Genomic DNA, 15,254 nt, shown 5'->3' on the forward strand with positions numbered 1-15,254 from the left:
CACAAGGGGTTTCTAGGGCAACCTCACAGAGGCCTTGTTCTAAAAATGGCCGCCATGGTTACTTTGAAAGCCAACCCTGGCCTCTTGAACATGCACAGAAAAGAGCCCTGAGCACCTCTCGGGGAGGGGAGCTGGGTGGACTGGGTGAGGGGGGAACCAGGCTCTTTAATAGCTAGCACATGAGACATTGAAGGTTTCATACCCACCCAACCAGGAGGTGTGTGTGTGTGTGTGTGTGTGTCTAAACAGTAATAGCCCTGTACTCAGTGCTTGGCAAAATTAAAAGGGCATTTTTGGCATGGGGGGCCAGTTTTTGGTGCCCAGACGATTGGACGGGGAAAGGCGAAACTCATTACCTACCCATCTGTCGGAGAGCGAGAGAGAAAGAGCTGTGGGAATGCGGAGGGAGGGAGGGAGGGAGGAACGCATGAAAAGGGCTTGGAAGTGGAGAGAGTGAGAGTGTCCATTAAAGCGAAGGGGAACACAGACGAGTTTTCCAACGAGGATGCGTCTTTTATCACTATGTCGGGTTTCATACTCCGTGTGTGTGTTTTTTTTTTTAAGTATCGTTATTAATTTTCCCTATGGGAAAAAGAAAAACAAACATTTGCAAAAGAAACTGCTGCTGCTTTTACACTGGTGTGTGTGTGTGTGTGTGTGTGTGTTGAAGAGAGTGTGTGCTTGTATCAGAGGTTGATTTTTCTTTGAGCTCTCTCAGCCCCACATGTTTTTGATGTTCTCTCTTTCTCTCCCCTCTCTGGACCAAAGGCCACTCTTGAAACATAAGCTTATGTCGCACACACACACACACACACACACACACACACACACACACACACACACACACACACACACACACACACACACACACACACACACACTAAATGTATCAGCAAGCATTACAAGCCATTGCTCATTTGTAAGTTGTTATACAGCCTAATAAGTTAGCCCTCCATTCTACAAGCAGCTGCTCCGTGTAAACCTTTTTGTCTCGTTTAAGAGTGACTCAGTTCATCTGTCTCTCGGTCTATCTGTCTGTCACAACTGTAGACATATAGACTTTGATCACTGCAGATGCAAGTGGCTGCCATATTGGATCCACACCCCTCTTCTGTGTATATTGTTAACGAACATGCACTTTCCCTGCCAGCTGGCTTTCAGAATGGGGGAAAAAGCATATCTCCATGGCAATGTTCTGCAGTTTCTGAACCGTTGGATATTTGCAGCCAGCACGTCTTAGTTCTGAAATACAATAACAAAACATTGCTATTTCTGTTGTGATGCTCTTTGTAAATGTGGCAGGATTACAGCATCCTAGCTAATGGACGTTTTTTGGATCATAAACCTGTCCAAACTGATGTAGAGGCTGTTTAAATGGGTTCCCTGACTCTGTCTGTCTTTATTGCTTTAACGACACTGCAGAGGAGAAATATGAGGCCCCTATAACCTGCTTGTTTTATTTTTATATCCATTCTATAGCCACGGGTTGTGACCCTGTTTACTTCCTTCTCTCTTTATCTTCCTATTCGCCTGCATTCTTTGCGCTCCCCTTAACCAGCCAAGGTTTGACCTGACCGCTGTTCATCTCGCTTGTGTACCCCTCACCCCATCTCCATCTCTACCCTATGAAATATTCAACTCCCGCCCCTCCTCTTCTTACCTAATTCAGAGGCCCCGAAGACGCTTTGATACATGCGTTAATACGCGCTTGATACCGCAGCGATGCGTGTGCTCAGCCCTTTGATAAACGTATTTAAGAGATGTATGTCTCTGCCTGGTCCGCATGCATTCCAGTGATCTCTCCTGCTCACATTAATGCATTCATAAGCTGCTCTCTGTCTCCCCTAACCACTCCCATTATTAATAAATGCATGATCTCACGCGGTGGCTCAGTGTGTGCGTACATGTGGGCCTGTTTCATATGCTCATGCGTGTGTGTGTTTTAGGCCACTGCCGGGGACCCCGCCCTGCTCATTCATATTCATCCTTGCATAATGACCATCCGCGCCTCCGGATAGCGCAGTCAGGATAAGATCAAACATCAAACAAGAGGCTGTACAGTTCATACTGTAACAGCCGCGCTCACTTCCTCGTCTCTTTCTCGGTTCCTCTTGCAGTGGATTCCCCCGATCTGAGTTCCTGCATCTAGATATCAGGCTCATTGGCTCTCGGGGGGTCGGGGGGTCGTAACAGCGGTCTGCCTCTGGTCCCGATCATGCTCTCGTGGTCAGAGAACATGAGGCCTTTTGTCAGGTGACTGGGGCCAACTGATTCTGATTCGTCCTAATGTGCATTCATTGTTTCAGAGATTTATTTACTCATGTCGTTTTCTAAAGGGCACATCCAATGAGTTGATGAAGTCATCCAATTTCACCTTTGGAGACGATAGATGCCTGATCTTGTCTCTGTCTTACCTAATGATTGGTTGAACCTCTTATCTTGTAGTAACAATCAAAGTTGCTCAGCTTGAAACTTAATGACTAAAAATGGCGGTATTTGTTCAGTGCTTAATGAGTAAAACAAAGGCATTAAGTAGCCAACAGTTATTTTCATTGAGGATTAATCTGAGGGTTGTTTTCTCTTAAGTCCACAGACCCCAGATGTTCAATTAACAATCGTATTAAATAAAGAACAGTTGAGAGGCATTTGGGAATCTGGAACCACAGACATTTTGGCGTTTTTGTCATCAAAACTTTCCTTAATGAACGTTTAATCTTCAGTTGACTGGCTGAAGGAGAAGATGAGGGAAGATGGGAGATACCTCTACTTAGGTTATACATTTCTTTAAAAAGACTTTCCTTGGAAATTCATTTTCTTTCTCACTTTTTCAGGTTTCCATCTCAGCGGCACAGTGACGGACCCCGCCACGCCCTCGACCCCGGAGCTCGTTTGCAGTGTCAGCGTCAGCTTCGACCGCTGCAAGATCACGGCGGTAACGTGCACCTGCGGCAACAAAGACATCTTCTACTGCGCCCATGTAGTGGCGCTGTCGCTTTACAGAGTACGGAAGCCCGAGCAGGTCAAACTGCACCTGCCCATCTCGGAAACCCTGTTCCAGATGAGCAGAGACCAGCTGCAGAAGTTCGTCCAGTACCTGATTTCAGTCCACCACACCGAAGTGTTGCCTACCGCACAGAAACTGGCAGACGAGATCCTGTCGCAGAACTCCGAGATCAACCAGGTCCACGGTGAGAGAGAGAGAGAGGGTGTGTGTGTGTGTGTGTGTGTGTGTGTGGGTCAGTGAGTGTGGCGAACGTGGCGGGCATGTTTATGATCATGCAGGTGTGTGTTTGTTTCCCTGCCTCCCGTGTGTATTGACTGCGCGATGAAGGTAAAGTGTGGCAGGATCAATGTTACTCGTTAGTGAGACGCAGACAGTAAAGGAGAGACTGTGTGATGCTAATCAACACATATAGACCTGTTATTTACCTCTGAGAGAGCGATACAGATACAGAGACGAAGGGGTTCGCAGAGAGACGAAGAAAGGTGCATATCTCTTGTTATCGATGCTGTACTTGCCGCTTATCTAAATAAAAGAGGGAGAGACTGAAGGGCGAAAGAAGCCAGGGAAAACAGGAGAGGAAAACACGAAAAGGTGTGTCAATGTAAAGAAGGAAAGAAAGTCCGAAATAGAGGCGTGCACGGAGAAAGTTCGGGGGAAGTAGTTTGTTAGTTCGAATGAGAGACGAGGATGAAAAGAAGCGAGATGGAAAGAGGAGAGAAAGTAGAGATGGAAACTTCTGGGAATGTAGGACAGAAATAAAATGAGCAACCCAGAGAATGAGAGAGACCTTCATCACAAAAGTGCTGTGACAAAGAGTTTTTAAAATTTGTTTTTTTAAATTGTCAGCCTATTGATTTGTTGCCCTGACATCAATAATCCTGTAAAACTAAAATGTGTCTTTTGGATTAAAGTATCTGAGAGAATGACTCCTATTCGATCGTGTTCAGGTGCATATGCTTATTCACTTGTCCTTTATTTTATTGTTCACTTTTTCATTCTAGGAAACAACATCACAGTAGTTTTGAGGTATTACAGTAAGAAGCAGGCGTACTGTGCCTTATTCCTAGTGTGGTATCAAAAAATAAATGTTGCTGAATTGTTAAAACAACAGCTCAGCGTGTTCCACTGAAATGTTTGACGGGATGTCGCGATATCACTTTCTGTGACGAGTAAAGGATCATTTGTTTCGTGGTCGCTCTGGGCTGCTTTCATAAAAAAAAGCTTTAATGCAGCGCAAAATAACTGAGGATAGTATTAATGGAGGAAGGCAGACCACATGAGAGTGTGCCGCATTGAGGATGTTGATGTTAAATTACAATTGCAGCCTGTTTTTTGTTTTTTTTGAGAGTCGTGACAAATTGACTGAGAGGCTTTGCTGCTGGTTTCTTAAATTGTTCCCATCTGCGTTGCTATAGTTAAGAATTGTTTACTAAAGGCTGAAAAACACAAATATGATTTGTAAACACGGATTGGGTATTACACATATTACACATGGACCGTTCGATTACAACGCTTTCGAAGCAACTGCAACTCATGACTATTTTTTATTCTAGATTAAACTGACGATTATTTTACTCAAATAATCACATAAAATGTCAGAGAACAGTGAATTCACAATTTCCTGTATTCACGTTGCTTGCTTTGTCTGACCAGCAGTCAGGAACCTAAAGCTGTTCAGTTTACCACCAAAATCAGCAAATCCTCACTTTTGAGAAGCTGGAATCAAATGAGAGAATGTTTGTCTTTTGTTTTTCTTGTAAAAACCGACATAAACGATGAATCGATTATCGAACGAGTCGCCAATTCAATTTCTGTCGATCGACGAATCGATTAATTGTTTCGGTTCTACTTTGTCATCAACAGTGGCAGTGTATTTGCATGTGTTGTTGTATCAATAAGCGTCTGAGGACACAAATACAAGTTCTCACGGGTGGAGAAAAAGGAGTTAAATCCTCTGAAGGATCACTTCTTCTTCACCCATTAGGGGTTCAGGGTTGGTCTTTTTCTTAAAGTAAGAATGAGCTTAAATTGTACAAGGTTGAAGCTGGACTTAATTATACGCTACCCTTTAAGTGTGGTGAATTTTAACATGACTTATGCATCTGTATAATATACAGCACATGAGCCTATAATATTCATACATCATTCTGTACCAGGAAGACAGTGGCGTAATAGACATATAACACATCTGTATGTTTCTGTATGTGTGTGTGTGTAGGGGCCCCGGACCCCACAGCAGGAGCCAGCGTGGACGATGAGAACTGCTGGCATCTGGATGAGGAGCAGGTCCAGGAGCAAGTCAAGCTCTTCCTGTCACAGGGAGGATACCACGGCTCGGGCAAGCAGCTCAACCTGCTCTTCAGCAAGGTTCGGAGGCCGGCAGCATTCATTCACCTGCATACAGAGCATAACAACGCGCATGCATCACATACCGGCCCTGACTGCCCTAGGACACGCCGCTCACCTCCCTCCCTTCAGGTGTTCCCATCTCTCCACTGGAACACCCAGACGATCCTCCTCCCCTCTGCATCCTGCTGATAAACACGGCCTCCCTCTCTTTAGTGCACTTCTCTTCTATTCCCTTATGAAATGAGGCCTTCTCTGTTCAAAGTAGTCCCAGACAAAACAACTTGCATGTATTGGCACATACATTAAAAAAAAAAAGGCCGGCCGCCTCTTAGCTAGAGCTAATGGCAGAACGGGAGTGTAGCATAAAGAGAGCGAAAGAGGAAAAGCTAGCTCTTTGTACTACTCTGTAGCCGCGATTGAACGATGACATGAGAGATGTCTGTGTTGCCCGCGTATTGCAGTGGCAGAGTGAGGCCGGCATTAATGTTTGTGTATGTAAAGACGGCAAAGCCAAGGCCATTATCATCCGCCCTGCCCGGCTTTTAGGATGTCTCTCGGCGTCGTGCTCTTTGATGCCCTTTTCCAGCCCACACACCCACTGACGGACACATACGCGCACACCCACGTCAAGAGTCACGCACACATTGGCTCGCGCCCCGAGCTGCCCTCAAAACGCCAAACAACACACACCTACTGCATATGGGCTCCTGGGTTCGTTTTCCTGCTGTGTTTTTGTGAAATAAATGCTGCCAATCCTCGAAACACGAAACGCACATAACTTCTACCAGGAAGTACTTCTACCCCGAACTTAATAAAGAGTAGCAGAGCAGTTTAAACAAAGTTTTCCTGGATTTTATATCCCCAACGCACCCAAGAGTGGCTGTGTTATTCCTGCTGCTGGAAGATGCTGACCACCGTAGTTTACAATAAACAAGTCCCTGTTGCGATTAGGAGAGCTCAGAGAAAATCTCCCAGTTAAAGAAAGGAGGCTGCTGGTTATGCACCTGAGAGGAAGATTCTTAAAAATCAGATTTTTGTATTCTTTGTCTTTTATTGCTGTTTTTTTTAACATCAACAGTAAATGCTGAATCATTTCTGGATTCGTGTTTCAAAAGATTAATAAATACCGAAAATATTTTTGCCTGAAAGTACAATGTAGCACTTAAGAGGCAAGCTTGATTCGACCATGGAAGTTAAATGTCAGACACCGCTCTGTAAATAACAAACAGACTGCTGCCCAGTGTGGCGCACTGACTCTGTGATTTGTCTACGGCAACTGTGAAACAGACATTACCGTAGCAAGTGGATACAGGTCCCTTTTTAAAGCACGCCAGTCAAACATGTTGTCTGAGTCGTGTGTGGAAATGTGGACGCACATGACCAGGATTTAAATCAGTTCAATTTAATTTCATTCATCCCTCTGAAGACAATTGTTTGCACCAGCTCAGCCCAGATCAGCAGATGACACTAAAAAGCTACACATGGTAATGAGGGCGTACAAAAGCTTAAAAGCACTGCATGAATTTGTGTGGCACTCACTCGATGTCGTCTTCCTCGTGGACATTTTCCTGAGTGAGTTTGCTTGTGTAACTGTCATTTATTTTGTGTATCGTCCGACGCAGTTCTGTATGTCCCGAAGTTGTGTGAGCGCTGTTTTATGTTTGTGCCACTGCTGTGTGCGTCTGTGTGTTCATAGCTCTTTGTTTGTGCAAACTACGTGTGTGTGTGTGTGTGTGTGTGTGTGTTGGCGGGTGTGTACGTAACCGTCCTCCCTGTCGTCTCCTCCTCCAGGTGAGGGAGATGCTGAAGATGCGTGACTCCAACGGAGCGAGGATGTTAACACTGATCACAGAACAGTTCATGGCCGACCCTCGGCTGGCGCTGTGGAGACAGCAGGGCACCACCATGACCGACAAGTACAGACAGCTCTGGGACGAGCTAGGTGAGAAGGGGGGAGGGGGAACACACACACACACACACACTATGGCTGTCCTACAAATGTACACACCTCTTCCCCAGTATGCACAGACACGGACAGATTTAGCAAGGTTGACGATCGAACCCAGACGTTGGGACGAAGGCACACACACACACACACACACACACACACACACACACTCTCACATATTTCTTTCCTCCCCCCCTGTTTGTTTATTTGTCCTTTGTGTCCAAGACAGCCCACATAGAACAGCCACACCCACACAAACACCCTGACAGCCCAGTCTCTCCCGCTCCCTGTGAAAGCAGCTTTTGGCAGCTCAGCGAGAGCGTCTTGGTGAATTGCAAGCCGTTTAATGCAGCACATCACAACCCCGAATATCATGACCGCCGTAATGTTTTGAAACACTTCACATTACGTGTTTAGTTGATGTGACAGAGTGCTGCTCGCCACGCCGTCGCTTGGCTTGACATAGAGTGCAGCTCTTCTGACAGATGTGCTGCACCTTCTGCAGAACACTTCCTCGCGAAAAAAAACAACCCAACAAGCCCGTCACCAGGACGGCAGTTGTGTTTGTCTCCCGTCTTTGTTGTTTCCCTCGAATGTCTTAGTTGATGTTGCTGCTTCTGCTTTAGCTGCTGCTGCTGCTGCTGCTGTTGATGATGATGATGTTCCTTTTCCTCCCTTTGGTCTTGTTCTGCACTTTGTGAGGACAGCACAGTGATCTCATCTGTTTCAATCCCACGTATTTTTGGAAGTGTGTGTGTGTGCGTGTGTGTGTACAGTCTCTTTGAAGTCCACACTTCAAAACCCTTCTTCCCAAGTCCTTATCACTCCCCCTGATGTGTGGTGAATGCTGCCTCTCGGCACCGCTCTCTCTCTCTCTCTCCCTCTCCCTCTCCCCCTCTTTTGTCTTTCTCCTCTTTGAGCAGCAGCTACTGCTCTCCACCAGACACAAAGCCGGGCCTCATTCACTTGTCCTCACCCATGTCTCCTCGTCCAAATCATCTCCGCTCCCATTTCATTTTCCACGTTCCTTTTTTGTCTGCTCTCCCTCTGTTCTTTTGTATTCTTTTTCTCTCTTCATGTTATGTCTCTGTCCTTGTCTTCGTCCTCCCCCCCCCCCAAAACTCTCTCTGCCTCTGCACACTTGCATACGCCGAACACACACACATACACACACACACACACACACACACACACACACACACACGCAGACACACACACACACTGTAGAGTACATCTCTCCAGCAGTCTTGAGAGTAAAATCCCTGAATGTGCTTGCATCCCCAGAGACATAGCCACTTTTCATATTCTGTTTGTTCCAATTTACTCCAAAATGATGTGTGTGCAGTCGGCGCTGCCTCGGGACTAGTTAAGTTCTCTGTTTTCACAGACTTTTTGTATTCCAGTGCAAGATGGCGGCGGCGTACAAAATGCGCACTGAAAGAAAAAGAAACAATGTTTCGAATGCTGCACATCTTTGAAAAACGGCCTCCAGCGTTCTGCTGTTTTTAAAAACCTCAAAATACACACCTGTCTGCATTGTAATACGTATTGCTGGCGTCACTATCGCACACCGGGAAGTAGGGCAGCTGACTCAAGTGTGTGTGTTTACGTTTGTGTGGGTGTCCAGGTGCCCTGTGGATGTGCATCGTACTGAACCCCCACTGCAAAGCGGAGCAGAAGTCCTCGTGGCTGCGCCAGCTGCGCAGATGGAACAGCGTGGACGTCTGCCCCTGGGAGGACGGTAACCACGGCAACGAGCTGCCCAACCTCACCCACTCACTGCCTCAGGGTGCCCATGGCAACCAAGGTCAGAGATTGACAAGTTTTGTACGTCTGTCAACAACATATTTACTTTGTAACCTGTCTCGGGGGGGAGGTGCTACGGCGCATGTAGACGTGTAAACATCAGAAGTGGAACATCACCGTTCGTCCCAAATGTCACGCTTTGGGGAATGGTGATGTTTTTTTCTCTTGCTTCACTAAACCTGATCAACTTGTTGGAGGTGATGTTTTTTATCATTCAGCCCGTTCACTGTCAAAGCTTTCGGGCAGTTGAGCAGAAAACAGCCTCTCTCAATTCTAAACGCCCCCAGCAGTTTAACTACAGTGTAGAAGCCGGTACAGGCTGCCAATCTTGTCGCTGATGGTTATGTTTGTTTATAGTAATTATGCTAAGTGGCATATTATTAATAGATGTTAAAATGCTCGGACATTTGAGAATAAAAAGCGACCAAACGGCCATGCATGTGGGCCATACCTGCCCTTTTCTCACCACGCGGACGCGGTCTGATTGGATCTTCTCACACCTCCTCACTTCTTCTTCTTCTCCTTCTTCTTCTTCCGCTGCAGAGATGCGCCCCCACAGGACTGTGTTCACACGGGCCATCGAGGCCTGTGACCTGCACTGGCAGGACCGACACCTCCAGCACATTATCGCCAGTGACCTCTATGCCAACTACTGTTATCACGACAACCAGGATGGCTCCCTCTTCGACACGCGCGGCTGGCCCTTGTGGCACGGTGAGTCCACGCACGCGTAGGCGTACGTGAGCACACCTGTCAGATATTTATACACGCAGTAAGCTGGACCGAGAATGTACGGAGGCCAGTGGGATAATATTTGAGTTAAAATCAGTCTTTCTCTCAGAGCACGTGCCAACGGCCTGTGCCAGGGTGGACGCCCTGCGCTCGCACGGGTACCCGAGAGAGGCCCTCCGACTGGCCATCGCAGTAGTGAACACGTTACGGCGGCAACAGCAGAGGCAGCTGGAGCACTTCCGCCGACACAAGAAAGGTGAAGCTAGTTTTTTTTTGTTTTTTTTGTTTTTTTTGTCAGAATTCAAATTAGCAAGCAAACCATTCTCACTTATTGTACATACAAACACCACCATCCTTCCTCCGTCCCACACATAACATAAATAAATAAAAGCATGGACAGAAGAGAGAAAGAGACATTTCTCCAAAAATCCACCAAAAGCTTGTTTTCAAGTCATCAATTTTTGGAAGATAGAGTAATTACTTGCCAGTAGCAAAGAGGAAGAAGTGTTGTGTTGTCGTTGAAATAACCTCTGTCCTTTCCCTTTTTCATTTATTTTTTTATTCCTTATCATTTCACTCGATCTGGTTATTTTATCGTGTTTTTTTCCAGTTGTCGTGTGTGGTGCAGGACATCGATATGTGTCTTAACTGTGCCCCTTCATCTGCTCTGTCTTGTCTCAGAGTTGCTCCATAAAGGCCATACCTCCATAACCAACATGGAGGGCTGGGTGGGACACCCCCTGGATCCCATCGGTACCCTGTTCAGCACCCTGACAGAGTCGGGACGAGGGGGAGATGAGGGCTCCAACACCTGCTTAGACCTCTCAGGTGCTGATGACTTTATTTGACTGACTCAAACACATGTACTTAAAAATGGCTCTGGTTTTATGGCAGCACATGAAACGATACATCCTGAGCCAACTCAAAGCCAAAAAAGATCCTGCTGTATGTTTTGTCTGGCCTTCCTTATTACCACATACTTGTACGATATGATTTGTATATGATCTATATGACATGTGCTGTATAATAACATACAAGGGCAACCTAACCACCACACAGAAAGCAATACTTAAAGTATGGCTTTACACAAAATGAACAGGGCTATAATCATGACGGACAAAGTACATGAACATTTGTATATTTATACACAGATGTTTATAAAATTTTTCAACATGCTGTATATCAACAGCGGTTGATTTTTAATATGCGATGACAAGATGCAAGATTCATGCTCGCGTCCCTGCCTTGTTGACTACAGTTAAGTCATTTTTAGTCTATGTAGCTGCATAATGAGACGTATTTTTCAGGTCTTTCATATTTCTCTACTTGCATTAGAATGCAAATGAAAGTGTAGTTTAAGTGCAGATTCACCTTCAGTCTCTTTGTCTTCTCTCATGCCTCGTCTTTTTTTATTTATTTTTCAATTCTCCTCTCCTACGCTCCGCGATCGCTCTGTCACTCGTTGCCTCCCCTGCTCACAGAAATAGGCCTCTCCTCTGAGGTAGAGAGCTGAACAGAGGAATCCTCCTGAGGCCTTGGTCTTTATTTTGGATGCTCGCTGGGTTCAGACCTCTGCTATGTGACTGACACAGTGGTTTTCCAATACGGGACGGACTCATCTAGTGTCCAAAACCTCAGAGAATAACACAGACATTTGGCTACCACTCCATGCCAACCCTGTTTCAGCTGTCTAACTTGCCTCTCTCTCCCCTCCACAGACTGCTCCAGCGTTATAAGCCGAGCGGAGCTCCAGCGAATGCCCGTGCAGCGATTGTTGGGGGACGGCGAATCGTACGTGGCGCTGGCGGTGGAGACGGCTCTGATTGGCTTGGGCCAGCAGCGGGTGATGCCCGACGGGCTGTATGCTCAAGAGAAGGTGTGTCGCAACGAAGAGCAGCTATTGGCCAAGCTGCAGGAAGTGGAACTGGACGACTCCCTGGTCAAAATCTTCCGTAAACAGGCCGTCTTTCTGCTAGAGGGTGAGGGAGCTAACGGATAATATTTCACCGTCACTGTCTCTTTAATTTCATTTACATCTCCCAGCAGTCTCCACACATATGGACACACAGAGACACCCCTCCTCTGTCTTTCTTTTCTCTCCCTCCCACGCACAGGGGCCTACACATTCTTGCTAAAACAGGAAAAAACACATTGGACTGTGTCTCACTATTTATTGTCCTTTCATTTTGTGGTGCAAATAGAGGCTGAGCTGCCCTGGGCCAGACCAAAATGAGCTCTTTACACAGTAACACCAGGGGTATTGTGTCAGCACACACAGCAGTGTGTACATTTACAGGACTGGGGCTGGAGCAGGGTGAGGTTTGGTTATGGGAAAGGGAGGAGGGGGAGGCGGCACGTCCTGAAGGGGCTCGGCCCAGTCAAACCCCACTCCAGTCCCCACCCTAACCCCAGCCCTGCCTCGGCCCCGGCGCGACCACCCACCTCTGGCTCCGTCCCTAATAGAGCGCCAGGCTCTGAGGCCTCTGCGGGCCCCTGGAGGCTGCAGCTGCGCCACTGTGTGATGTGGTCTGCGGCTTAGGAGCCTGTTGGGGTTTAAAATAACCCGCCAGAGACGATGGGAGTGGGAGGGAGTGCGAGGCGCAGTCTGCACACACAGGACCATATGTTTTTTTGACGTCACAGTTTGTCTTAATGCCGCGTGGCTTTGTCGCTTCCTGACTCCTCAGTGTGCTATGGAAAAAAACACAGAATAATAATTCACTTGTTCTTTGTTGTCTGTTATACTGTGTGTATATATATATATATATATATATATATATATATATATAGGTATATATATATATATATATACCTTAATACAATACCATAACATGAATTGACCTGAGGAGATAATTGTATTAATAGTGAATTTGTTCCATCATTAACACCCCCCCCCCCCTGTGTTTTTCTGTGTGTTCTCTTTCTTTTTGGAGCAGCTGGTCCGTATTCTGGCCTTGGAGAGATCGTCCACAGAGAGAGTGTTCCCATGCACACCTTTGCCCGCTATCTCTTCACCTCTCTCCTACCTCACGACGCTGAACTGGCGTACAAAATTGCACTGAGAGCCATGCGGTAGGTCCTAAGTGTGTGTGTGTGTGTGCGTGTGAGGGTGTGCACCTGTGTGTGTGTTGCTGTCATCCTGTCAAAACCTTGCAAATCACTATTTATTGATTTTCATTTGAAGATCTTGGGATGAAGCAAATCCTCCGAAGTTTGGGAGCCTTTTAAAAAAACTCTTAAACATTGTTTACTTTATAAAGCAAAGACTAAAACCTCAAATGTATTGTGATCATCTGACTTTTAACCACCTGATCACATTCAGATTTGTAAGTAAATGGCTTCAAAGTAATGCATGCTGTCCCCGAACCTTTAAAGTCAGTCATCGTTTCTGAATCATGGCTATTATCGGAGGATGGTAAAAATACAGAGCATTTTGTCCGTGTGTTTACGTGTCTTTAGTTGGGGGGGTCTGCCCCGTTTGTGGGTCTGACTGTGCGTTTTCCATGTGATCTCTCCATATTAAGCTCCTGCTTGTATTCATCTGTGGACAATGTGTACATGTGTATGTGTGTTAATCAGTCTGCGCTGCTGTGTTTTGATGTTGTGACTAGTGGGAGCTGGATCAGTGAATATTAATTACATTAATGAGTGTAATTAGTGTGGCTGTAATGAGGAAGAAGCACACACACACGCACGCACACACACACACACAGGGAGAGGTCAGTGTGGGAAAGATGTTTGTTGTGTTTCTACAAAGCTTAGAGTGCATCGCTGAGAAACTGGCAAATGATTAGTGAATGAATGATAAGTGCGTTTTTTTTTTTCTGGCTCGTACCGTCGCGTGTCACAGTCGGACGAATGTGGAACAAAAGGACAACAAACGCATCATTCACACTTTCCTCCAGTTAACCAGTTAGGAGGCGTCAGGGGTTGAAATAACCCAAAACATCACGGTTGGCTTTCTGTGTGGTTTCAAGGTTGCGCATTCAACCGCTGGGTGCCCCCCCGCCTCTAAACCCGCGTCCCAAACCTGTTTTCCCTGAGTCAGCCGCTCCCCTCCCTGCCTCGCTACTTCCCTTCACCTTCCCCATTTCCTCCCCTCGCCTCCTCCATCCTCACTCCTGTGGTGTGAAACCGGCGATTTAGAATAATATGGCCACTTATGGGTGCTCCTGGGAGCCAGGGGCGGCTACTCAGCACATAATGAATGTGTGTAATGTAGCGTAGTGTAATATGATAGCATATACCTCCCCGCTCCCACGGGACGGCGGACAGTTAAATATAGAGGAGGAGGTAAAGGAACCAGGGCTATTTTAATGGACCCATTATAACACTATCATTGATACAAGGAGGGAGAGAGAGAGAGAGAGTAAGTCTCTCTCTCTCAGTCAGACGGACTCCGCACACCAATGCATGTCCAGTATTTTAAAGTGTGTGTATGTGTGTGTTTGTGCACGTAGTTAATTAAAGCGTGTGAGAGCAGCATATGCTGTGAGATGGTCTTGGTGTGAGCGGCCAACACAAAAACAGAGGAACTGCCTACTTGGTTCCCGCGCTGCCCAGAATTTGACTGCAGCCACAGAAGAAGAAGAAGAAGAAGAAGAAGAAGAAGAAGAAACTCGCTGGCTCTCCAGAGACTGTCCTTATTGCAACTCTTTAGAAGCCAAAGAGGCAAATCCCTGCCGTCTGTTTTCATATGAGATTTCCATATTAGATACGAGTCTTCCAATGCTAATGAACCTAAACCCTCGCTGTATTCCACAACCTTTGATCCTCTGCTTAATCCAGAATCTTTGAATGTACAGCGCTGTATATTGTAGCTGTAGTCTGGGGATAAACTAAGACAATCTATAAAACTAACTTTTTTATAAATAATTAAAATGCACAGAGGTCAAGATAAAAAATAAGGCTTTTTTTTATTACAGAGAACTGAGATGTTTGATCCTTTCACCTGACAGTGAGGACTTCCTGATTCGCTGTGTAGAAAACGATGCTTCAGCCGACGCAGACCTCATTTCAAGCATCCAATGCACTTAAGAGGGGTGAACTACAATGAGGGGTTACGTTTTGGGTCGTGCGGGACTTGATCCCTGCTGTCAGGCGTTCTGAAGGGCTTTCAACTTTGGGCTTGTGTATACAGTGGAGGGATTCCAGCGGATGTGACGCTTAGCTGATAGATGTGGGCTTGACGGATTGTAGAAGTGAAGCGTGTTTACAGTCGGAGGGGGAAAGGAGCATGAGGTAGAGAGGTCAGTTGTCGCGGTGATGCTGACCAGAGCTCCCCAAAGGCCTCAGGATTCAGGTGAAAATCTGTCTCGACTGCTTTTTATCAACGTCTCGTTCTTTCTTCCTTCACTTTTCACTTCCATGGATCCCCTGCAGACTCCCTCCACATCGTCACCTCTGAGTATTTCT

The 15,254-nt window shown here is 46.3% G+C and overlaps 1 protein-coding gene across 1 annotated transcript in view; it reads left to right on the forward strand.

Annotated features, from left to right (window-relative positions):
* The window catches only part of LOC306778845 (zinc finger SWIM domain-containing protein 6-like), a 41,827-nt gene that overhangs the window by 21,790 nt on the left and 4,783 nt on the right, over positions 1-15,254 (forward strand). Inside the window, exons 2-10 of the mRNA XM_079270554.1 lie at positions 2,832-3,188; positions 5,223-5,371; positions 7,145-7,295; positions 8,929-9,108; positions 9,651-9,821; positions 9,949-10,095; positions 10,521-10,667; positions 11,558-11,818; positions 12,776-12,911. Coding sequence (XP_079126680.1) covers positions 2,832-3,188; positions 5,223-5,371; positions 7,145-7,295; positions 8,929-9,108; positions 9,651-9,821; positions 9,949-10,095; positions 10,521-10,667; positions 11,558-11,818; positions 12,776-12,911 — 1,699 coding nt within the window. The remainder of the gene's footprint in view (positions 1-2,831; positions 3,189-5,222; positions 5,372-7,144; positions 7,296-8,928; positions 9,109-9,650; positions 9,822-9,948; positions 10,096-10,520; positions 10,668-11,557; positions 11,819-12,775; positions 12,912-15,254) is intronic.

Source organism: Melanostigma gelatinosum (assembly GCF_949748355.1).
Source record: "Melanostigma gelatinosum genome assembly, chromosome: 6".
NCBI classification, from domain to species: Eukaryota; Metazoa; Chordata; class Actinopteri; order Perciformes; family Zoarcidae; genus Melanostigma; species Melanostigma gelatinosum.